Source organism: Zingiber officinale, chromosome 3B (assembly GCF_018446385.1).
Source record: "Zingiber officinale cultivar Zhangliang chromosome 3B, Zo_v1.1, whole genome shotgun sequence".
Lineage (NCBI taxonomy): Eukaryota > Viridiplantae > Streptophyta > Magnoliopsida > Zingiberales > Zingiberaceae > Zingiber > Zingiber officinale.
Window position 1 is genome coordinate 104,923,381 of NC_055991.1, and position 14,543 is coordinate 104,937,923.

At 36.2% G+C, this 14,543-nt stretch overlaps 1 protein-coding gene across 5 annotated transcripts in view; it reads left to right on the forward strand.

The window, feature by feature from the left end:
- LOC121967209 (acyltransferase-like protein At1g54570, chloroplastic) overlaps positions 1 to 14,543 on the forward strand; it is a 96,534-nt gene that overhangs the window by 66,550 nt on the left and 15,441 nt on the right. For 3 of the 5 annotated variants that reach the window (XM_042517290.1, XM_042517289.1, XM_042517291.1), the window contains exons 4-6: positions 2,312 to 2,470; positions 2,551 to 2,655; positions 5,023 to 5,129. In XM_042517290.1, coding sequence (XP_042373224.1) covers positions 2,312 to 2,470; positions 2,551 to 2,655; positions 5,023 to 5,129 — 371 coding nt within the window. Of the gene's footprint in view, positions 1 to 1,944; positions 2,103 to 2,311; positions 2,471 to 2,550; positions 2,656 to 5,022; positions 5,130 to 14,543 lie in introns of all 5 variants that reach the window. The other 2 variants (XM_042517293.1, XM_042517292.1) reach the window with 1 other exon arrangement.

The window sequence follows — 14,543 nt, forward strand, 5'->3', positions numbered from 1 at the left end:
CTAGTGCATAACTAGGTTCTCAACATTCTTCAAGTTGGCTCAAGAATCTTAACTTGTTACAAACTATTAAGTTAGTGGACCTCTCAAATAATTGGTTAAACATCTCTGCCAACTTGTTATTGAAACTTAGAAAAGATGTAATAATCTCATTAGATCTCAACTTCTCTTAAAATTATAATTTATCTTTTATATCCTTTTTCTTCTCGTGAAAGATTTAATTGGAGCAATGTGTATAACAATTTGATGATCAAAAAATAGGTTCATTGATTCAGTAGGAACAATACCTAGTTCAAGCATTAGTTCTTTTAGTTAAAAGAATCTAATATAGGGGCCAAGTCCTGTTTTCTATCACGCACATGATTTAGACACTAGAATGTACTTTTTTTTTTTCTTTTTCAAGAAATTATACCTTTCAAAATAGCACAATAACTTGATATGAACCCTTGTTATAAGGGAATATGCCCTATTTGCATCAATGAACTTTATAATCTGATGATGTCCTCGATCACAATATAGAAGACCTTTGCTTGGTTCTGGCTAGAGTTTGCTTCTAATGATCCTAACATGAAGACTCAAGAAATGATTGACTACAAAAAAATTGATATCTGATCAATAATTTAAGTTAACAATCAGTTCGATATTAATCTTAAATTGGGATCCATGGGAGTGTCAACGTGTATATCATTAACATATATTCTTCAAACAAATAAAGACCTATTTTCACTGTCAGATATAGATGTCTTCCCTAGATCAAGCTTTGTATAGTAGTATCATGACTTATAATGCTAATGTCATCTACATAAACAATAGGAAGAATACATTTTCCAAACTATATAGTCACGAATTAATGAGACATGGTCAGTTGATTAGGATTGGCACTCCTAATGGTAAGTTATGTGGAGAAAGGAAGGGTGCACTAAGAAAATGTACATTGATTGAAGTGAAGGCCATATAAGTTTATAACCCAGGGGGAATAACAATGATACCTCTTTTGCAGGTGACATGGTAACCCCCTTTCACACTGCTTATTCGTCTTGCTCATAGATGCTCTTCATAAGATTTTATTTAGAGGGTAGCAGGCTGACCTCTTCATAGGTTCTAACACTTGCTAAATTTCATGCTAACTAAAGACTTGATGCTCATAGATAAGAAAGAAGCAGAGACTTGAAAAAGGAACCAAAGAACTTTGCAAGTTCACCTAGATTTTTATCACCTCAAAAAAGAAAATGATGTGAAATTTATGCACATAGCACAACACATGCTCAAGCTGGGTTGATTATCAACAATTAAAGTCATGAATGTTCTCCTCCTTTGGCCCTATTTGCTACTGGGAGAGAGCCTTTGTTAGTTTGACCCTCTAGCTCAAGCTTCCTAGGCACCAGCACATGTGTCTATACCTAGATTGGTTGGTTACAGCTTCTCCCTCTGCACTCTTGCACCATATGTATCATTGATTTTGGCCATCCTCCATAAGCACAACTTTTTGGTCTTCATATCACTGTATTTGTGTACTAGACTAGCTCTAATATAGCTTTGGCGAATCTTTATTCACTCTTACTCGTTGGAAAAAAGTTGTGAAGATTTTCAAACGAGAAGAAATAAGTTTTACAGATCAATTTGTAGTTGTATAAATAGGATTTTTTTCATTCTTTAGGACAATATATTGGGCCATATCATCATGGAGTATATTATTCTAGTTTATATTAATGTACTTAAAATAATGATATGCCCTACATTTGGATGGATGACTAATTTTACCCATTTCTTTCTCTCTTATTCTGGTATTTTCCATGTGAAAAGGTAACTGATCTATGCTAAATTGGGAGTAACTTTAGGTGAATAGACAATGAGGTGATATTATGGTACTAGCAATAGGTGGAAGTGGGCATAGCAGTTTCTGAGTTAGTAGTTTGAAAGTAATAACTACAACCTTTTCCACTGTAGGTAGCAGAGAAGTAGGTGAGAGGAGAGAGCACAACATAGCAAACAAAATCTCTATTGAAGTCATCAAAGAGGGGGCTAGATGTATAGCCTCTTTCTATTTTACCGTTCCTCAGGATTACCCTTAATTTTGTGGATCTCATCCTTCGGGAGAAGACAAGGTTAGGCACCATGATGTTCTATTCATAAACGAAAAACTTGTTAAGACTGAACAAATTTTCTCATGAGCTTTCATTTTTAGGCAAGGCAAAATTTTCTCAATTTTCACAGGTTATTGGAAATTTTCCATATAGAAACCACTTAGCAGATTTTGATGATTATCGCTGTTGTTGTTCTTTGCTAACAATATAGTCTGGATTTTTGCATTAAGGACTACTGAAAATTGTGGACAATGCTGTGAAGAATGAACATTCTAAGTTTCCACATAAACCAATCTATATTGTTGGAGAATCCTTTGGTGGATGCTTGGCTCTTGCTGCTGCAGCTTGCAATCCTGATATTGACTTAGTACTGGTGCTAGTTAATCCAGGTTTGTTCCAGCACTTAGTATTTGGTGTGCTTGCAGTCCTATTAATGTTCAATGGTTGTAATTTTTTTTTCTTCATTCAGCAACATCTTTTGGCAAATCGCAATTGCAGCCTATAATCCCTCTTCTGGAGGCTTTACCCAGAAATCTTCATGCTACTGTACCTTACTTCCTTAGTTTGATCATGGGTATGCTGTTTATCTCATTCGTGCAAAAATTTGCTAATGTTCTCTTCTTAACAATTCAATTCACAGCCACTCCCAATCAATTTTATTATAGGATGCATAGATCCTGAAGTTTTCTCTTCATTGAAATTAAGAACTGAAGTTGTGATATAGTCATGGTGTTTACTCTATAGAAGTCAATTCTCTTCCATCCCGTTCCTGATTTTTCTTTTGTTTTATTTGTTCAGATTGTTGGTTGTAATGATTAAGAAAAGGAGCTTAGCATACACGAGTGGATGTAATATAATATACGTCATTGATATGCATTAGATAAGCATTCACAAACCAGGTGTCATCTAAGTTAAAACACTTTAAACCCTCACTTTAGCTTTTTTGCCATTGTAAAATCTAGGTTCGTAAGTAATACTAATGCTGGTTTCTCTCCCTAATCAAAGGGGAGCCTCATGCACGTATGTAGCCTTACCTTGTATTTGGCAAGAGGTTGTTTCTCTCCCCAATCATAGGATTTAAATATAACCAACTTTTATGTATATGCACTGTGTCTTAATTTTCTGAAACATTCTTTAAAGAAGAAATCAGAGATACTAATTGTTCGGTCTTGGCAATATTTCTTCATTCCAGTCTTTCGTTTTTATACAACTCATGGTTTCAATTACCAATCAGTATTGATAATTAAGGTCAAAAATTTCATTCTGATCACTAACTGATATCAGAAATGAAGTAGATTGAAATTATTGTTATGTCAGCATGGGTAAATGTCATTGTGTCGCCTATGCCTACGTTGAATCTAGAGTTTTGATGGCGTTGAACAAGACACATGAGTCCAACATCCTCTAGATTCAACTGAGATAGGAACATTTTATTCCCTAACTCTTCCATCATTTTCATCTATTGGATTCAAGGTGGAGATGAAACATTAAAAGGAGAGAGGATGAGTAGAGGAGAGCTTGACAATATTGGCTGAGAAGAGAAGAGGAGAGCTCGACAATATCCACTAAGAAGGAAGATTCTCTTTTTGTAACTGAACCTTTGATTCCGTCCCCCAATTATGGGGAGTCGATGAAATCCCTAAAAGAGAGGAGAAGACACAATGCACCAACCAAAACAAAAATAGTAGCAAATAGTGCAAGAGGTGATGCCAACGTTAAAAAAAATCTAAATGTATTGATATTCTTACCAAACTGGTTCAATTACGGTACCATTTCAGCTCCAATTATGCTAGTTTAAGTCCAACTTCTAACAGTTAACTGAATTGAATATTTTTACGAACATGCTAAGAAAATTATAGGATTAATCTCAGTAAAATGCTATAAGAGTCAATGTGCTTATTTGATGCACAACACTCATTTGTGTATTATGAAAGTCAATTGAGGTGCATTTTAAAATATTTTTGCAGCTTGTTGCTATAGATTTTCTTATTCAATTTTATAAGTTCCATAAATTTATAGTTGAAAGTAAACAATATAAGTGGAAGAAATTATAGATTAAATTTCTTTTGATATCAGTGTGCTTTAAAGTATGCCGAAGCATATTAATGTCAGTGTAACATTATACTGAAACATTATTATTCAGGCCAAAGACCATTATATTGTTACAAGTCATTACTTTATGCCTTGATACAACTAATTAATAAACCAGTGTCTTATTGTTGTCAAAACTACCAATATAATTTGTTTGCTTCGAATATGCATGTAACTATGCGAACCTTTTCAACACCAGAACATGTGGTAGTGTGATAATCTTACCAAACCCTAAGAAAGGAACACAACAGCCAAAGAAAGACACAGGCTGCAGACCCCTTCCTTCTATTTGAGTACGGGACCCTTCACTCTGATGTCTTTTCCAAGGCTGCAACAGGGACTATGATGGTTTTGTTCAGCCTGATCCAAATAACTGAAAATGATGAGGATTGGTGAAGTCAAAGGTAGGTATGAAAGAGATGGGCTGAACTGGATATTAGTTGGATCAAACTGGACATTCTGCTTGAGCTGATGTAACTATGATAAGTACTTGGCAGAAACAGGCTAATTAGCTGGTTTGTCTAAGTCGTCGTTACTTCTACACAGTTGTGTAGAGTTAGGTGAAATCTATGCTTTGTACAAGGTAAACCTTAAAATTGCAGTGACCTGTAGTTTCTTAATTTTGGCAGCTCCATCTACTCCATTGAGCTTACTGATGGAAAATAGGCCAACATGTGCTTGATGCTAAATAGCTGTGGGGTAGGGCTTGCTATTATAATATTTTGACCACATAAATTAGTGTTTTCTTTTATCATGATGAGACGATGAACAAATTCTTACTTTTTCTATTAGATTTTAGTTTGTGGGACTATATTCTTTATTGAGCTAGTGTGATGATTAATTGTAATAGGTGATCCTGTTAAAATGGCTATGGCGAGTGTTGAAGAAGACCTTCCTTTGCCAGAGCGACTTGAAAATTTGTCCAACAATCTCACTTCATTATTGCCTCTGCTTTCTGTAAGATAGCTTCATTTATTTTCTTATCTATGCTTAGTGAATTTCATAACTTTAAATACACCATCATTATAGACAAAAATCATGTGCATTTTGGGAAAGGAAATGGATTTAGATGTGCCCATGGGTCATGCCCAGACAAGGACAACTTGGCAATTGTCGAGAACTACTCTAGTTGGCAGTGTCGAGCATAACTAGGGGTGCTACCAAACCAATCCTAGCAGTGGCTCAGCTACAATTGTCCTTTATTGTGCCTGCACAAATCAAGCTCATTAGGCAAGAGATTTTATAATTAAAATATAAAATTTTTAAAAATCTAACAGTATTAGACATAAGTATTTATCTTATTTTTTTCAAACATTTTAATGGTAATTTAGTAGGATTGTATTTTTTTTTTTTTGCAGTTATTTAAGGTGTAAAAGGGAAGATATACAAAATAAAAAATGGAAATGTTTTGATTAAAAAAATGAAAATATAAATATAATAAGAAATCTGAAAACATTAACATTAAGTACCTATTTGATATTTTTCAAAATTTATAAGGCTACTATGGTAAAATTTAAATTTTTTTAAAACTTATTTGAGTGGTAAAGGGATAATAAAAAAGAAAAAATAGAACCTGGGGCATAGCAAGGACCAACATGTGGGTTGAAAGGTTCGTGCACGACACGTGCTGAGGTTGTTGTCAATGCTTGGTGTATTAGGGTCAATACACCTCAAACCTTGGTCATGTCAACTTCAAAGGAGTAGTCTTACCTTAACTACTAAAACATATTACATAGCAAAATTCAAATAAGGATGAGCTTATCCGATTAATGCAAAGTACCACCAGTTCAGAAGTTAAACCTTTGTCTGCATCTGAATCCTTTCCATATCAACGTCTGAATAATTCCGAGATCTAGCTTTTTTTTATTTCATTTCTCTTTTAATTAGATTTGGTCTGATTTTGGATTATAAATCCTATATAAGAGGCTTAAATATTCATTAGAATGACTTTCGACACTTGGGGGTTAAGGAGATGATGAAATGAACAAGGCAAAGTAAGAGGATTAATAAGGCAGATGAAGCAGAGGTAGAGGAGTCAATCACATACCTCGTGTAAAGAACTAGGGCACTAAACATGCGAAAGCGCAGCGGAAAACATCTAGTTCTTTTCCAGAAGATCCATACGAAAGGAAATCATATACTAAGTACTAAGTTTCTATATGAAAAAGGAGTTATACCTTTGTTGCGTGTCCTTCGTAATCTCGACAGCAACGTTTCTTTATATGCGGATCTTAGCGCGATCAAGTGGTCGCGCCTTTATGGTATTCACATGAACAAGCCTCGTTTGTCTCACAAACTCACAAAGTGGAGAATGAAACAACCAAAGATTGTGCTAGCAACCCTTCTTGGAAGTTTCGGCCAAGTGGAAGAGAGGAGGAAGAAGAGCAAGAACACCAAAAACTCACCATCAAAATTGAATCCAAAACCCCTTTTTATAGATTCATGAAAGTGCCTTATGCTTTAATGTCAATTGCCTTAATTGATATTAATATTTGTCTTCATCCAATGAATCCAATGCATCCTATGCATGAGCAATTCAAATTGTTCGCTCTTCATCCAATGCATCCAATGCATGAGCAATTCAAATTGTTCACTCCTCTTTCTTCATGAATTCAAATTCATGAAATCACTTAATGAGTCCAACTCATTAATCATCAACCCAATTGACTTAGTGAGTCTAATTCAAATTGGACTCAATCCAATAGTTGAATTCAATTGAGTCTAACTCAATGAGTCTAATTTGAATTAGATTTAATCCAAATCCAATGATCCATTATATGAATCTATCTCCATTGACTTGTTCTTTGTGTGTGACCCAATAGGTTCTCATAACGTTGACAATGTATCCAAATGAACATTTAAATACATAAGCAATGAGTGACATCTAGCAAGGTATCATTGCTACCCAAGTGACGAAAATATCAAGATTCGACTTAACCTTTCCGTGTCTATTATCTTGTATGACTCAATCCTTCTATCCTCGATATCTAGATTGATCAATGAGGCATAGACCGTGTCATCCTCTTATCAATCTTTATGTTCCTTGATCTCTAAGTAGACACACTCAATTAAATAAGCTCAATATCGCATATTGACTCATTTAAGCATGGTCATGCATTCTTATGTCCTACTAATCAGGGGCCCATAGATATCACTTCCGTCATATGGAAGGGATAGATCTCATCTACATCACTCACATCCCTTCGCATAACTTATTGCATACCCAGTGATCGACTTTATGGTTCACCCTGTTACGGGTGACATTTGTTGATACCAAAGTATACAACTCCTTATGTAGGGAATCGTAGTGACTTCAGGTCTAATGACTATTCATACTAATAGTCACATGAGAATGTTTATGCACTCATATAACGATCCATGAAACATTCTCATGGCGGGTCATTCAGTATATATTTTCTAATATATATTCATGTGTCAACCTGATATCTCATATCCATGACTTGTGAGATTAAGTCATCCGTTGACCTACATGTTAGTCTCAACATATTAATATTGTCCTTGCATATTAATGTTTGACTAGGAATAGTTAAGAGTAGTGTTTTATGTATATCTACAATATCTCACTATCAATTCAACCAATTGATATGTTGTAAATTAGAACCTCCTACTCTAGGACATTATTATACTTATTCATTCGACACTGCGTTGAAGTAAATATAATAACCAACTTTGCCTTTATTAATAATGAAATATGATACAAAAGGAGCCTTTTACAATCATCTCATAATTGGTACTAGGGTTAATACTAACAATTTCCCACTAGCACTAGTATCAATCACTGAAATATCTAATACCCAGTGACCTAGTATGACCATCATGTTTCCTCTATGCCAAAGCCTTGGTCAAGGATCCGCAATGTTAGCATCGGTCGGTACTCTACATATACTTACATCTCCTCTATCGATGATATCTCGAATGAGATGGAATCGTCGTAGTATATGTTTGGATCTTTGATGAGAGTGAGGTTCCTTAACCTGTGCAATAGCAATAACCTCATTATTATTACAATAGAGGGCTATTGGGTTTGCTATACTAGGAACAACACCAAACTCTGTAATGAACTTCCTGATCCAAACAGTCTCATCGCCGTAGTATATGTTTGGATCTTTGATGAGAGTGAGGTTCCTTAACCTGTGCAATAGCAATAGCCTCATTATTATTATAATAGAGGTCTATTGGGTTTGCTATACTAGGAACAACACCAAACTCTGTAATGAACTTCTTGATCCAAACAGTCTCCTTTACTGCACCTGAAACAGCAATATACTTGGCCTCTGTTGTAGAATCAGCAACCATGTCCTACTTTGAACTCTTCCAGCTCACAGCACCACCATTTAAGCAAAATACATACCCTGACTGCGATCTATAATCATCCTTGTCAGTTTGGAAGCTAGCATCGGTGTAACCCTTTACAACAAGCTCTTCATCGCCTCCAAAAATCAAGAAATAATCTTGAGTCCTTCTCAAGTACTTATGAATATTCTTGACTGCTGTCCAGTGACCTTCACCTGGATCTGACGGGTATCTGCTCGTCATGCTTAACACATACGAGACATCTGGGCGAGTACAAAGCATGGCGTACATGATAGACCGCATTGCAGATGCATAAGGAATTTGATCCATGCGGTCCCTTTCTTCCTTAGAAGAGGGACACTGAGTTTTCAAAAGACTCACACCATGTGACATAGGTAGGAATCCCTTCTCGGAATTCTCCATGGTAAAACGTTTAAGCACCTTGTTAATATATGTACTCTGGCTTATACCAAGTAATCTTTTAGATCTATCTCTATAGATCTTAAGGCTTAAAATGTAGGCTGCTTCACCTAAGTCTTTCATTGAAAAACAATTCTCAAGCCAAGTTTTCACTGATTGAAGAGTAGGGATATCATTTCCAATGAGAAGTATGTCACCTACATACAATATGAGAAAGATGATTGTGCTCCCACTAACCTTCTTGTAGACACAAGGTTCATCTTCATTTTTAATAAAACCAAACGTTTTGATTGCTTCGTCGAATTGAAGATTCCAGCTTCTAGAAGCTTGCTTCAATCCATAAATAGATCTTTGCAACTTACACACCTTTCTAGCATTCTTTGGATCTACAAAACCCTCAGGTTATGTCATGTACACATCCTCGAATAGATTTTCGTTAAGAAATGCAGTTTTGGTATCCATCTGCCAGATCTCGTAATCATAATAAGTTGCAATAGCAAGCATGATCCGAATGGACTTAAGCATTACAACTTGTGAAAATGTTTCATTATAGTTTATACCATGAATCTGCTTGAATCCTTTAACTATCAATCTACCTTTATAGGTATGCATATGACTATCCATGTCAGTCTTTACTTTAAAGACCCACTTACACCCAATGGGTTTGATCCCTTCAGATGGATCAACCAAAGTCCATACTTGGTTAGTGTACATGGATTCCATTTCGGATCTCATGGCCTCTAGCCATTTCTCAGAATCTGGGCCTTGTACAGCTTCCTGATAAGATGTAGGCTCATTGAGACCAATAAGCTCTACATCACCATGGTAAGACAAGAGAAAAGAATATCTCTCAGGTTGACGACGGGTCCTATCAGATCTGCGTAGAGCTTGTGTTACTTGAACAGGTTGTTGCTCCACAACTTCTTGCGGTGTAACAAAATCATGATCCACAATATCTTGTAGTACCTGTTCAGTTTCTATCAAGGCGTCGGTGCTAGTTTGTGTATCTTGAATTTCTTCAAGATCGACATTACTCCTACTAGTTCTTCTAGAAATAAATTCCCTTTCTAGAAAGACACCAATTCTGGCAACAAACACTTTGCCTTGCGTGGGATTATAGAAGTAATATCCCTTTGTTCCCTTGGGATATCCTACAAAATAGCACTTGTCTGATTTGGGTCCTAGTTTATCGGAGACTTGTTGTCGAACGTAAGCCTCACATACCCAAATCTTCATGAAAGACATCTTGGAACTCTTCCCAATCCATATCGTATATGGTGTCTTTATGACGGTCTTAGATGGAACGTGGTTAAGTGTGAAAGCAGCTGTCTCTAGAGCATGTCCCCAGAAGGAAGCAGGAAGTTTTGTTTGACTTATCATTGTTCGTACCATATCTAATAAAGTACGAGTTCTCCGTTCTGATACACCATTCCATTGTGGTGTTCCAGGTGGAGTGAGTTGAGATATAATCCCACACTTAACGAGATGGTCATGAAACTCTTGGCTAAGGTATCCCACTTCGATCTGATCAAAGCATCTTAATACTCTTACCAAGTTGATTTTGTACTTCATTCTTGAGTTCTTTGAACTTTTCAAAGGATTCTGACTTATGTCGCATTAGATACACATAGCCATATCTACTGAAATCATCAGTAAAAGTAATGAAGTAATGGTAGCCTCCTCTAGCTGTTATTCTGAAAGGGCCACATACATCTATATGTATGAGTCCTAACAAGTCATTAGCTCTTTCGCTATGTCTACTAAATGGAGTCTTTGTCATTTTGCCTTTAAGACAAGATTCGCATATCTCATATGATTCAAAATCAAATGAGTCTAAAAGTCCATCCTTATAGAGTTGGGATATGCGACCCTCATTTATGTGACCCAAGCGACAATGCAGAGATCTGTTTGGTTAAAATCATAAAACTTGAACCGTTTGGTATTTTATGTTATAGATTGGGTTGTCAAAGTCTAAAACATAGAGTTCATTCATAAGATGTGCACTACAATAGAACATTTCATTGAAATAAATGGAACAATATTTATCCTTTATTACAAATGAGAATCCTTTCTTGTCCAAACAAAAAACAGAGATGATGTTCTTAATTAAGGCAGACACATAACAGCACTCTTCAAGTCCAGTGGATAAAGATAAGGAATATGTTCCTACAGCTATAGCAGCAACTCTTGCGCTATTACCTACTCGTAGGTCCACTTCGTCCTTTGTCAATGTTTTACTATTTCTCAAGCCCTGCACATTAGTACAAATGTGAGATGCACATCCGGTATCTAATACCTATGAAGAATAAATAGGTAGATTGACTTCTATAACATGTATACTTGAGGCAGAAGTTTCACTTCTCTTCCTTTTCACTTCCTCTAGGTATAATTTGCAGTTCCTCTTCCAATGTCTGGTCTCACCACAGTGGAATCAAGTTCCTTCCTTAGTCACCCCACCTTTGGGTTTCAATGCATGAGCTTTGCCCTTGACTTTGGCTTGGGTCTTACCCTTACCTTTGGGCTTCCATTTGCCTTTGCCCTTTGGCACCATTAAAATGGTGCTAGGCTTTGCCTTCTTAAGGTTGAGTGCAGCAGTTCTCAACATGCTCAACATCTCAAATAATAGTTTGTCAATTTCATTCATGTTATAGTTCATGACAAATTGACTATAGCTTTCGGGCAATGATTGAAGAATTAGGTCAGTGGCCAATTCTTGGCTTAGTGGAAATCCCAGTCTTTGTAGGTTCTCCACGTACCCGATCATTTTGAGCACATAAGGCCGTACGGGACTTCCTTCTTGCATTCTTCATTGAAATAGAGTCTTAGAGATCTCAAATCTCTCATGTCTTGTTTGTCCTTGATATAGTTGTCTAAGGTGTTCAACCATATCATAGACGTCAATGTTCTCATGTTGCTTCTGAAGCTCAGAGTTCATGATAGCGAGCATAAGGCATGATACATCTAATACATGCATCTTGATGCTTCTTATAAGTATCCTTATCAGCTCTAGTGGCAGTAGTGGGGGTGCTTTAAGAATGGGCCGCTCTAGGACGTATAGTTTTCTTTCTTGCTTGAGAACTATTCTCAAATTTCTATACCATCCAGGAAGTTAGCTCCATTGAGCTTATCCTTATCAACGACAGATCGCGGAGAGAGAGTATTTGACGTATTTGACGACATGGTGATCTACAACAATAAAATGCAGAAATAAGTATCATATTTTGATCATTTAACTAGGCCTTTAATTAAATAATTCTCCCACTAAATTGTAACGCTTTGGTAGGAGCATGTCATGGATGTGGTTTTACCTACACTACTAGCTCCAAATCCAATCGCGATAACATTCACGTGGGACAAGATCCATATTATACCTCATCTTGAGTTAGCTTTGGCTAATTGCCCAAGACTTAGTATAACTTAGGTAGGCAACATTTACCAATTATATCATATGTAACTCTTGTATCATTGTGTGAACAAGACTATTTGTTCATTTGCCCATCTTATGAAATTTACATTATAACGCATCTTGAGTTAGCTTTGGCTAATCGCCAAGACTAGTATAATTTTTAAATTTCATCGTATGGGATATGTCTCTAAGTTCTCAACTTAGTTAAGTCACACCCAAAGTTTTAGTAGTCGGACATCACAATTGTCCTGTCGCACTCTAGCAAGATAAATCGAGTCACTTTGCTTTGGCAAAACCTGACTACAATTGATCGAGCTAGAAGTGAGTGTCAAACTTTGGTAGGCATATTTAAAAGACCTAATCATGATTAAACTACACATGCATCGCATACAATCATAGCATATCATGACATACATCATATATATGCATAAAAGAAATTGTGACATGGTTATGACCCCATTTTCTATGATCCTCTCAAGCCAATGAGAAGATCGAAAAGTCAACCTAGGCAAAAGCATCTTCTCCAAGTGATTCCTTGGTCGTCGTGTGTTGTTGTCCGTCTCCCTTTTCACCGTCATCAAGTAGATTTATTCTTCTCTAATTTGTACATTACAAAATCTAAAGAAAACTCGAGTTGCATTCGAGTGTAGTCTAAATTTATAATTAGAATGAAAGAGGAGAGGCACGACACGCATGCCGTATTATGAATTACAACACACACATCCAATCACATCGGGGTTTAAGGGTCATAACCATGCACCATGTCATATAACATTCTCAATCTATTATGACATAAAATTTACTATGATTTAAACAACTAATTATGAGCCGTAACGCTATGATGGTCTTGCTAAACACCTCTTGGCCGAAACTTGCTCATAATCATGTAAATCATAATAAACATGTCACGCAATTTCTATATCACATATGAAATTTTACTACAACTTAGTATATGTCTTCGCAAGTGGCTCTGATACCACTATAACTAGGGCGCTAAACACGCGAAAGCGCAGCAGAAAACATCGATTTCCTTTCTAGAAGATCCATACGAAAGGAAACCATATACTAAGTACTAAGTTTCTATATGAAAAAGGAGTTGTACCTTTGTTGCGTGTCCTTCGCAATCCCGACAGCAACGTTTCTTTAGATGCGGATCTTAGCGCTATCAAGTGGTCGCGCCTCTATAGTATTCACATGAACAAGCCTCGTTTGTTTCACAAACTCACAAAGTGGAGAATGAAGCAACCAAAGGTTGTGCTAGCAATCCTTCTTGGAAGTTTCGGCCAAGTGGAAGAGAGGAGGAGGAAGAAGAGCAAGAACACCAAAAACTCACCATCAAAATTGAATCCAAAACCCCTTTTTATAGATTCATGAAATTGCCTTATGTCTTAATGTCAATTGCCTTAATTGACATTAATATTTGTCTTCATCTAATGAATTCAATGCATCTTATGCATGAGCAATTCAAATTATTCACTCTTCATCCAATGCATGCAATGCATGAGCAATTTAAATTGTTCACTCCTCTTTCTTCATGAATTCAAATTCATGAAATCACTTAATGAGTCCAACTCATTAATCATCAATCCAATTGACTTAGTGAGTCTAATTCAAATTGGACTCAATCCAAAAGTTGGATTCAATTGAGTCTAACTCAATGAGTCTAATTTGAATTAGATTTAATCCAAATCCAATGATCCATCATATGAATCTATCTCCATTGACTTGTTCTTTGTGTGTGATCCAATAGGTTCTCGTAACGTTGGCAATGTATCCAAATGAACATTTAAATACATAAGCAATGAGTGACATCTAGCAAGGTATCATTGCTACCCAAGTGACGAAAATGTCGAGATTCGACTTAACCTTTCCGTGTCTATTATCTTGTATGACTCAATCCTTCTATCCACGATATCTAGATTGATCAATGAGGCATAGACCGTGTCATTCTCTTATCAATATTTATGTTTCTTGATCTCTAAGTAGACACACTCAATTAAATAAGCTCAATATCGCATATTGACTCATTTAAGCATGGCCATGCATTCTTGTGTCCTACTAATCAGGGGCCCATAGATATCACTTCCGTCATATGGAAGGAATAGATCTTATCTACATCACTCACATCCCTCCGCATAACTTATTGCATACTCAGTGATTGACTTTATGGTCCACCCTGTTACGGGTGACATTTGTCGATACCAAAGTATACAACTCCTTATGTAGGGAAT